We start from the raw sequence: 11,500 nt of genomic DNA, 5'->3' as shown, positions 1-11,500 counted from the left end.
GATTCTGTAGACAGTTAACAGTTTTAATACATCTTCCATTATGAGAACTTTATCTCTCTGCCTCACATCTGATTGCTGTCACTTATTCTGCTAAATCTTTTGACGGCACTTCTTTCCCATGTCGGACTGTCTCTCACTGGATATTACAACAACTGCCGCTGTCAGCCATGATTGTTCGATTCTTCAGGCCACCGGCGACTCCAGAGCTCATTACTCAGCTACTCCCAGGAAAAGCACAAACGACAGAGCGGCGACAAGCCATTGTTTCCTGACAGCGATTGGACAGGCATGAAAGACAGGACTGCTGAAAGCTCAGACATATTTCTACAACCCTTGTCAGTTTGCCTCTGACAGATTTAATGCCGCTAAGCAAAAAAATGGATCAACATTCCTTTTCACTGACTTTCTACACCCACTCGCATATGTGCGCACACACTGGGCATTAGTGTATTAGCATGAAGAAGAAGCTCCTGTGCTTTGTATAAATACACATTACCTCATCCGTAAACAGCACAGCAGCTTAGTCGCTCTCATCACGGCCTGCAGCCCTGAGCTCAGTAATGAGAGACCTTCCTCCACAGCTGATTATAGCTCCATCACACCTGTTTACGGCTTTCACTTCCAAATCAAATCCAGTTGGGGACCACGAAACAGATGTAAGAGAGTGCGCTCATTTTAGAAGCCCAGCCCTAATTGCATGTGATGGAGATATTACGCAGCTTGGTGGTCTGGTGATTAGTGACCATCATTTAACAGAACAGGTTGACTTTAAAGCCTGTTTTGGCAAACATTTATCCTGGCACTCAGGGGTTCTATTCTTACTTCAGCATTGAAGATCAAATAAAATAATGAAGTTAAATTGTTGACAGAAAGCATATTTGAACTGGAAGAGTATAAGAGAAATGTATGCTTTTCTGTGTTTTTTTAAGCTGCCTTTATTTAGTTCTTTTGGTCATATTTTGCAGTGAAGCATGCTGAAAAAAGAATTTTATCACCTCGCGAATGTTGCTATGTTGCCTTTTTAAACACCCAAAATACACATAACACTAAAAATCAGTAGGGTTCTAGTTTCTGTATACCTTGAATCCATAATTCCTTATGGCTCTGTTTTTGGTCTCCACCATCTCATGGAGAAGCTGCTAAATGTTCTTATGCCCTCCCACATTATTGCAGAATTGTTTATCTGCTTCTTGGTGTTTCACTGCTAGCATAAACCAGGTTTTTAGCAGATCTTTCCCCACTGCAGCTGAAAACATGCTTACTGAGAGGAAAGTTACAGACTCAAAAACCAGAACAACAATGATGGAAACTGCAGAGTTGATTGGCAGTTCTCAGTGAGTTTCACACTGTAGGTGATCTCCTTTCATATTACATCCTTACTCGATCCATTGTTGATCTAAAATATTAATCAGTGCAGCTTTAAGTCATTTGCATCTCTAATATCATCGTATTTGTTGCTGTTTTTCTTGTATTTCTCATTTTAAGTGAAGGAAAAAAAACACCAGAAACCAGACAGTACCTTGAAATTGATATTTGTTTAATTGGACAACAAGAACTCTCTGGGCTTTTTGTAAAAGCAAATGAGGTAACTGAAACAAAAGTCATCCGGCAGTGCAGGCTGACAAAACAAGGCAAAAACATGTAAACATATAAATTTAATCACCAACCTACACCAACTCAACTCAGCAGCACACTTCAGTAGAAAGGTAAACATGAGAGCTTATGGGCATCAGAACATGAAAAAAAGATTCTAGTGACTGTTGTCATAGAAAATTCCTCCTTCCTTGCTGACTCTGGAAAAAGAAGCTTCTTTTGCAAAGTAATCAGGACAAAGTGTAATGCTACAGCTTGTACAGGTAGACTGACACAAAACTCCTCATGCCGTTCCCTAAAAAGACACGACTCAAACCACAGATTCTAAATATTATCCGTTTACTGTAGCTCAACAGCACATTTGGTTAAGGTGTATCCTGATCTACACAACTGAGATGTTAACATTAAGTCACATTAACAATCTATAAAATACAAAAACAAGAGAATAGATCGAACATACATTTTTAAAATGAGGCGTGGCCACACTGGCTCTGATGATTCCATGTGTTACAATTCTATGAGACAGTCTGTGCCAGGGTAGTCTGGGAGGTTCAGCTCATATTTTTTCTGGATGTCATAGGGCAGGAAACGTCCAGCCAAGAAATGCTTCCCCGAGAAACTCATGGCGCACTTCTTTGGTGCTGTAAGCGAAATGAGAACTTCTGGGTTTATCCCCTCCTGACTCGGTTCCTCTACATCCCAACCTGAGGCAGAGAGAAAGAAGATTTTATGGAGAGGACCATTGTGATATTTTTGTGTTTTCAGCAGGTAATGTATGTGGAGTGTGATGGCATCACACTGAGCTGACTGTAGCATTAGATTTATCCTCCATGTGTGCCTCCAGACTTGGAAAACTCCTCTCAGTGAGCCAAAGCTCCTAGGCAGCTGCCTGGAGGCTCGTTTATCATGTTGTGTTTCTGGGCCTAGAGTCTGATAGCTACAGTTTGTATGAACACTTACCTGAGGGCACATCCACACTGGCAATGGGAATCTTGACTTGCTTCAAAGTGACCAGAATACCAGAGTAGGGCTCCTTAATGTTGGTGCAGTCCGCCTCTGGGCCGAGCATCGCATCAATCACTAGGTTGTAGGCATCATTTATGAGTTGCACCTGAACAGAACACACCTCAGAATGAATAAAATGAAGAGTTTACTTTTTGGATCACAGGTATCAGTGGTTCCCAGTCCTGCTGATGGTTGGGACCCCTCCAATGGCTCAAGTCAGGTGTTAATTAAACAGCTCAATGTCACAAAGCATGCATTTCCCTGAGCAAGCTTGGAAGTTTTTGTACTTCAAAAAGTTCCAGGCCTTACCAGAAAATGAAAAAAAAGATTGTTCTTGCATAATTTTTCAAACCTTTTCATTATTTTTTACTTAACGTTTATGCACTTGATCCACCATTGTTCAAGTGGTGCTATTCCTTCTAGAAGAAAGTCACATCTTGAGCCTCCAGATATTTCTCAACAGCATGCATGACCTCATCATCATTTTGAAAATGGTGACTTCAGTTTGGGAAACAGATTGAAGTCAGACTGTGCCAGACTGGGTAGATAAGGTGCATGAGGCAACATTTTAAAGCCACATTTGGCTGCTTCTGCCACCTGTGCTGTGTGAGTGGGTGTATTGTCCTGGAGCAACAGCACTCTAGCTCGAAGCTTTCCTCTCCTTTTTTCTTTGATTGCTCCAAACATTTAAGGCTTTGTGGACAGTTAAACCCCCAAATGGAAGTTACATCGCTTGTTTCTGGGTGTATATATACACGCTAATCAACCACAACATATATTAATATTGCGTAGACGCTGCCAAAAGTAGGTCTGAATTGCATTGACAGAACATCTGGAGCACTTGGTCGTCTTCCTTTAACTATTACTGAGCAGTTATTGCAGTGTAGCAGGATAGATTTTCCTGCTGGTGGAGCCCACTGCCATCAGAGAGTGACATTTGACATTTGGTGTGCAGCAGTGTTTGAGTGCATGGTACTTGTCAAAGTAACATCCACATGAATGGCAAGATCCAAGGGTGAAAAGGTAGAGGAGCACTGACTTTCCCATATCTACAGAGAGTTAAATCAGAAGATAGATACCACTTTCTCATATCTGCCCATTGGGCTACAGACAGCAGCAAATTAGCCTCTCTTAACATAAAGGTTTTAACCAAGGACAGACAATTAGTTTGATTCTCTCCAAAGGTAGAACAGTATACTGCCAGCTCTAAAGCTCACTAATTAACATGTTGTGTCACTGGAGGCAATTGCCAGGCAACCAGCAGAGACTCCAGGAAGTCAAAGGTCTGATCCAAGAAATAATCCAGCACATGGACCACTTTTACAAAGCAATTAATTGTGTTTACACTTTGGTTTTAGTAAAGATTAAACAAAACTAGTGAGTTTTAGAGGTGCAGGTTGATGGATTGTGTTACCTTTGCATAGACTGGCAGCTGCCACCAACCACACATTAGTTTTGGAAGTAGCATCACTCTTAAACAAAGAAGATTAAGTACATCTCTCAAGACCACTGTCAATCTTTTCAGCACGCAACAACACAACTGAAGCTTTTGTAAAATGTCTCGTCGTGTAAAAGCACTGCTGACCTCTGTAGGGAGATAGGAGAGGAAGGGGATGTCCATCTTCTCACACTGAACTGTGAAATCCTGGTGTAGACTGTGAGGGGAGCGTTTCGGGTGGTAGATGGTTGGTTCGTATTCCTGCATGAGATGAGGCAACAGAGGAAAACAACACAAAGGAGGAGAAAGAAGCACAAAGAGAGAAAAGGTTACCTAATGTCAAGATCTGAGTCAGCGGCTTCTGCCAACACTTCCATGATTCAGTGTGGATAATCCTTCAATGTACATTCGGCTTCCAGTTCATAACAAGTGAACAAAACTGGCGATCACGTGTTGTCGTTTCTGCAGTCTGCTTCCCTTATGAGCTGGAAGCTGAGAAGAGTAGAAATCCAGACCCCTGCTGTCTGAAAGGCCTGTGATGCTCAGCAGGAAGCAGCTGTGATCCGTGACCTTTACATACTCACAAAGATAAATCTTTCTGGTGTCAATACGTTGAATGTGTGCTCCCATGTTTGATCGTGTATGTTCATCTCTTTCTCAAAATCATGGTCTCGGTGTCCTGTACAATTCTGTTTTTACAAACAGCCCATTAAGCATGAAGGGATGAGGTCTGCTGCACACAGTTAAGACTTTTAAATGTTTAACTGGAGGCACAAGTAACATTTTGGCATACAGGGAGTTTACAGCCTGCTTTAAAATGCTGCTGAGGTATAAAACGGTGGTGCATGCGAGCCACAACATGACTAACATCATAACGTTTGAATGCAGTGATTGTCTATGGAGCACATCAGCGAGCCAAACCTGACATCATCTCCACTTTTTGAATCCAAACAGCACACCGGAACTAATGACCATCGTTGCTGTTTTTTATTTTTGTTTGACATAAGCTTTGATCAAGGAATATTTGTATCATCCGGTATGTTCTGCTCCATACCTCTCAGTGGAAATAATCAAAGATGAACGACACACAACCTGCTGTCTCAGAGTGACTTGAGGAGGAAATTGTTCGCCTGCAGCTGATCATTCATTTCTATGCTCTGTCTAATCACACTCACAGTTCCAGATCAGGGGCTTCAGGCCATGCATGCATGTGTGTGTGTGTGTGCGTGTGTGTATAGAAATATATATGTGTGTGCCTGTTAAACTGTGTGTCTCACGTGTATCCTTGCATGTCGTCCTGCTGACAGGGATCACATCACACCGTGAAAAACATACGCTAAGAAAGCTGTTCGCCGTCCAAAGTAAGTATTCATGTTTCTCAAGTTAGAGCGAGCTCAGACCAGCGTCAGTCCCAGTCGGCATCGGTGTAGTGTGGAGTCGCTTTAAAAATAATAATAGTAAAACTTTTATTTATGCACCACATTTCAGTGTGTTTTTTCCCACAATATTAGAAAAACACACCGATGCAGACGGTAAACACATTAGAGAGAAATGGACAAAATATCGGACACAACGCATACATTATGAAGAGACAATCGGTGTCCACCTGCGTCATTTTTCCCCCGTTTTCAGGTTAAGTTATGTAACAGCTTCTCATTCATTTCTGGAATTCCAGGGTGAAATATATCTCCCTCAAAGCTGACCTCTGACCTTGTTCTTGGCCTTGAGAGGGAAAAGACAGAGTGGGAGAGAGAGACTCCACAGAGAGCCACCGGGCTGCTTAAATAAAGTCTGTCTAACATGGTTTTAATCAGAACTATCAATGTGTTGTGAATCCAGTACGTCAGACACATATGGTAAAGTGTATAGATGCATTCCATTCTGAGCCAAAGATCCCAAAAACACATATCCCATATTTCCCTTCCAGTAAAGTTGTAGACTGGCGCAGGACCCCAGCACCTAACAAAACGACCCTGAGATGTGTTGGTATGCGGCCTGAGATGCAGACATCGTGGTCATGACATCACATCGCGGCGGGAGAGGCGATGCACAAGATGGTTTTAACGAGAGTAACAATAGCATGATCTCACGACTGTCTGAGTGCCCTTGCAGAGATGGTAATGGGATAACTGCTCGGAGCCATTTACAGGAGCTGAAATGAGATTCTGTAAAGCGCCGAGGGCCCGTATATGGAGATCCCCTGTTAGTTACCACACAATTTGATGTCTGTGAGAGGACTTTTTTTGAATTGCCTGAATGACTCTGTAATTACCAGCCTGTGTTTAATAGCTGCTAATTTGACATGTTGTTACATTGGGTAAGAATTCACTCTTGGCCTGATGTGTCTCTGTAAGTTACTTACAAACATGCGCAGGTGTCGGGCGCAAACCAGGCCAATGGATCCATTCTGATCCGGACCACAGATCACCAGCACTGTTGGCTGCTTCTTTCCTAGAGAGCTGAGAGGGTAGGCCTGGTGGAGAGACCAAAAAATCGAGTTAGAAACAGATCTGACGCAAGCACAGATGAGAAAATGGAAGGGGTTATTGATAGAGAACAATGGTGAGAGGTAGGGGAAGATAGAGTTTCTGCAATATTCAGTATTATCCCTCCAATTCAGGCTTCTTATTCAGTGCTGGTCACCCGATCTGCACCTCAGCCTCTGCATCATAGTCTGAGTGCCTTTCTGCTGCATGCCGTGGATGCCAGACAAGGGTGGAAATGGCACCGGCTCCACTGTCTCTTCCGTCCACGAGAAAAGGTCCACTCTTATTAAAATAACCCTGACAGCAGTGGAAAAAATACCACTGTCCTCACCATGGGATGCTTCCGTATATATAACACACTTTCCATCCAAGTCCCAAGCTGCTGGCATCTGTCTCGCTTAGTGGCCGCACATTCCCTTGTAAATCACCCTCCACCTTCTTAAACCAGACAGGTATTCATTCGCCTGCAGAGCTGTCATCCTGAGTGGCTAATCTTCCATCTCCAACACCTAAACAGAAGAACTACTGAAAGTCACGCAGGACGTCTGGCTTCATTTTCCACATTTTCCTCAAAGCGCCAAATTCATTGCCACATTATGGATTGTTGGGGGGGTTGGGGCGTTATTACACTGTACACAAATGATGGTTCAACACTGTTTTGGTCACAACAGAATTTTATGAACTCGAAGAAGAACCTGAGTTCATGCAGACGTCCTGTCCAATTAGAGCTCAGTAAATGTGTGTCGGAGCACAGCTTGTTAGCCCAATTACTCGGTTTAATTACAGCCATAAATAGCCTCTGACTCCAGTTCACAGTAACGCTTTAGATCAAATCCCCCAAATTGTAGTCGAGGCATTTTGTAATTACTAGACAGGTATAAAAGACACTATAATGTATTAATAGAACAAAACAAACTAAACTAAAGGGCAACATTCTTTATTTATACTGGGAGCTGAATCATGTAACTATTTTAACCTTAGAGGATGTTCTGGTGAAATAATTACAGGCTGCAGGGATACAGCCCAATGAATTTAAAGTGGTGGCCTGTTAAACCGATACATAAATTACCCTCTCTTATAAGTATTGGTTTAGTCTGTCCATAAGTACAGCTCTGCATCCTATGATGAATAAGCTCCTCATTTCTGTGTTTTCTCTGTACCTTGTAATTATTTCATAAGAGTCCTGCAACTTAAAGAGTAGTTATACCATCATTTGCAAGCTGTTACTCCTTTATTAGAAGAGTTTTGGCATCTGTAACCATTTTGTTGTACCCAGTAATTATTTAGTTATAACACTGGTGCTCCATAATTACAAAAATAATGACACTTTCATTACCAGGCTGTAATGTAAAGTGACTGAAATCATAAGTTTTTGTGCTGGTTTTTAATCATCGACTGGCGATCTCAGTTTGACAAACGCTGGAGATGAGCTCGAAATAGGCCAAAATTCTTCCACCGTGCATAAAATCCATTTAGTTCCACTTTTGCTAATGTATTCACTACAGGAGAAAAGTTCATATGGAGAAACAGGCCGTTCCCCGCGTTGGATAATTGGATATAACAAGACTCAGAGCGCATTAACAAGAGCGATGAATCCAGGAGAAGAGACGGCGGCCGTTATCTCCATCATAACAGCTCAGCGGAGAAATTATCACACAGGCTCAGCGAGATGGAGGAGACACTGTTATGGCCACTGAGGGCCACAGGGCTGGAGGTAATTTTAGGAAAGAAAGAATGGTAGTGATTGATAGGAGAAGACCAGACGGAAGACTAGAAGAGAATAAAGCAGGAGGGCTTTCATTGTTGTCAGTAATAAGACTGAAGCTTTACCTGAGCTTCACATATTTGTGGCATTAAGTCAAGCTTTTACTGCAACCAGCTGCTGAAGATTAAACATCTCTGAATGTACTGTCCACTGCTGCAGCCTCACCCATATACAGAAGGTGTTAGCAGACTACACAAGTAATTGAAAAAAGTTAAAGAAGCAGGAAAACGGTGGACGTAAAGCTGCACCGATCAACATTTTTATGTGTAATGTCGCCTGAACCCACAGAGAATTTTAATCTACCTCTGCAGCGTCTCTCATTGAACCCAAAATGTCTCAGTTTGCTTTGGATCATTGTGTTGATTTTTGGGCCCAAAACTCTGCTTTCTCTCAGCATTTTCCCATTGGCAGCAGGCAGCTATTTTCAGCAAAGCTCCTCTGATAAACCCACTGTTTACGATGTGCTCAATGTCAACTGTCAGAGAGACAAAGTTAACAGGCTGCATTTAAAGTCAGTATGAAGTTACTTGTCTTGTTGGAGCTTGTGAAATACAAAACAGAGTTAAAAAGAGAGTCAAGGTGGTTGTAAACGCAACAAGGTAACGCAATTGTTGCAAATGGAAGCAAGACTTTCACTACAACAACATTATTAATACTGATATGGCAGCTTCTTTAGCTGTAACCAGTGGCTCAAAGCAGTTTCACCATCTTGTGTCTCCTTTCAACTTGTTTCTTTCTGCTGTGACATATACAAATTCACATGACATCAATATCTGAAAATGTTGAGGATCATCAGGAGGACAAGAACCCGAGCCAGTAGTTACTGCTGGAGAAACCATTAGAGCCACACACTGCTGAAGGTGAGCATCTATAAAGGGATCAGACCAGTCAAAATCAGGCAGATTTCTAAGACATTATGAGGCCTTTGTGCAAGAGAGAAGGGACACTCGATACCCTAATCTATTCAAAACAGTAATTTATTCTGATATTGTGTCTTCGAATGGATCACCGAGTAAGTGAAAGCAATTTGCAAAGGATGAGATAGAGAGCATCTTCTAATGGGGTCTTGGCGAGTGTCAGCGTTGTTGGTTGTGCTTATTTTTTGTTTGTTTTGTAATTTAAAAAATGAGCGCCTGTCAGGGCAATCCTGACATAAATGGCGAATTTCACAGCTACTTTAATCCTCATTAAATGCAACTTGCGAGTGTGACCCAGTTTCTGAAGTGTTTTTGATGTATTTTGCATGGATTTACGGCCAGAAGCGATGATTGCTTCACTTGTATCGTAAATCAAGTGAAATGTCTTGGTACAAGTGTATGGTACGCTTTATTCTGAAATAAGGTCATTGTTTCGAGCAGTTCAAACTACCTCTGCAACAAATTTGATATAGAAAAACAAGGTTTTATGAGGTAATAAATTTGTTCAGATGTTTTCCAGTGTGCGAGATATTTATGATATTTCTGATGTGTATGAGGTTTCTACAAGTGCAGACAGGTGGTTTTGTTGCATCTGTGCAGCAGGTTCGTGATCTCCTTTTTAACTCTTTTGTGCTGCTTTATTTTCCGTGACAGCTGATGATGTAATGTTTCTGACACTTATGTGCATTTAAAATATTTTGTAAATTATCAGTAACTTTTTATTACCAACATTTTTAGAGCATTAACGTAGGTGCAAACTTCAGGAAAAGGCCGAGGTTGGAAGAAAGGTCATAAAAGTGTAGCGTCTAGAGCACTGCTACAACTTCCCTCACACTCAAACACACACTTACTGTAGGAAATATGTCAGTCTTGATTGTAATAACGTCTCAGCGGGAATACCTTTTTGAAGTAAATGCTAAAGACACATGAGCTTTCACCTCCAATCAACCTGAAATGCACACTGAGCCTGAGAAAACATTGTCAGGCCTCTGAGAACACAAATACATTCACATACGGAGAAAAACACTTCCTTTGATATTCGTACTAGAACACCAAGCTAAAGTCCAGGGGCTCTTGTAAACTACACACTAATTTATTGGTGTGTGGTAACAAAAACGTCTCCTGTCTCCACTCAGGTGTTGAAAAGTCTCAGACTGATACAGAAACAGACAGTCTGGACACGGTGGTCGTGGCCGCCGCTGCTGGAACAGTAAAAGGATTACTTACAGAAAACCTATAATCTATCTGGCAAGTAGAGGTTTAGGTGTGTGTATGTGTGTGTGTGTGACTGTGCTTGTTTATGTGGTATATTTGGAAGCCAAGCACAGTAGGCCAGCAATGAAATCAGTGAAATCAGACTGTCTGCATCTCCTTCTACTGTAATTTTCCCTAAATAGCAGTGATGTCATGTAACCGGTAGCGTGCTGCTGGCGGCTGTGGGCAGCGACGAGCCACAGCATCCAGGCCATGTTTGTCTAGTAAGGCTACGCTGCTGGGGCTGGTGGTGGACGGCCAGGCGTGGGGCCAGGCGTGGGGCCAATGGCGGCTGATGATAATAGAGGGGAAGTGGATGTGGTGGGTTTAATCACACACTCTGAGGAGAGAACAGTTAGTCTCCACTTCTAACTGATGCTGCCTGTCTCAGCTTTTACTTTTCTTTTTAGTCCCCCGTCTCTGGATGTTCTTAATTTTTTCTGAGGGGAGCTATTATTCTTTCTACTATCGTGTGGGCTACTCATTTGTGTTTCTGCTTGTCTTTTCTTTTTCCTGTGCCTCTTTTCTCTTCATCTTCCCTCCTGACAAGCAAAGCAGGGTTTCGTGTGTCTTGTAGCTTAGACTTTTATTCATCACAGCCAGTTGAAGAGCCCACTGAGAAAACCAGTGTGGTGTTAAACCAAGCCAGTGGTCTGGTCAAAGGGAACCACATGTGTTCCTCACAGCTCTTCACTGACACACAGAAGCGTACACACAAAGCTTGACACAGTTCAGATCGCAGCATGATGAAAACTGCAGAAGAAGAGCTGTGGTTCTGGGTCAAGATGGTTTGGTTATAAGAAACGCTGCCACTGAGTGAGCTCAGGTGTTGTGCTTTGAGGTGAACCGCTCAAATGTTTGTTAGCAAATGTCACCAAAAGTTAATGGAAACATTTCCTCCACGCATTAATCAGCCTTTTTTTACGGAAGTTAATGCAAATTAGGAAAGTCTAAGTAGCAGCAGCTGTGACTTTTCACCCCCCTGTACAATCCAACGGTCACGTCAGGAACTCGCTGAGTTTTGTGGTGATTACTGAGGCTA

General features: G+C 42.3%; 1 protein-coding gene across 1 annotated transcript in view; it reads right to left on the bottom strand.

Annotated features, from left to right (window-relative positions):
- Nucleotides 1-1,516: 1,516 nt before the first annotated feature.
- yjefn3 (YjeF N-terminal domain containing 3) overlaps nt 1,517-11,500 on the bottom strand; it is a 52,040-nt gene continuing 42,056 nt past the window's right edge. The window contains exons 3-6 of the mRNA XM_022191803.2: nt 6,399-6,509; nt 4,184-4,297; nt 2,554-2,704; nt 1,517-2,297 (exon numbers count right to left, since the gene is read on the bottom strand). Coding sequence (XP_022047495.1) covers nt 2,101-2,297; nt 2,554-2,704; nt 4,184-4,297; nt 6,399-6,509 — 573 coding nt within the window. The 3' untranslated portion in view covers nt 1,517-2,100. The remainder of the gene's footprint in view (nt 2,298-2,553; nt 2,705-4,183; nt 4,298-6,398; nt 6,510-11,500) is intronic.

Source organism: Acanthochromis polyacanthus, chromosome 4, assembly GCF_021347895.1.
Source record: "Acanthochromis polyacanthus isolate Apoly-LR-REF ecotype Palm Island chromosome 4, KAUST_Apoly_ChrSc, whole genome shotgun sequence".
In the NCBI taxonomy this organism is placed as follows: Eukaryota; Metazoa; Chordata; class Actinopteri; family Pomacentridae; genus Acanthochromis; species Acanthochromis polyacanthus.
The sequence above is the reverse complement of the archived record's forward strand: the minus strand, read 5'-3'. Positions and strand labels throughout refer to the sequence as shown.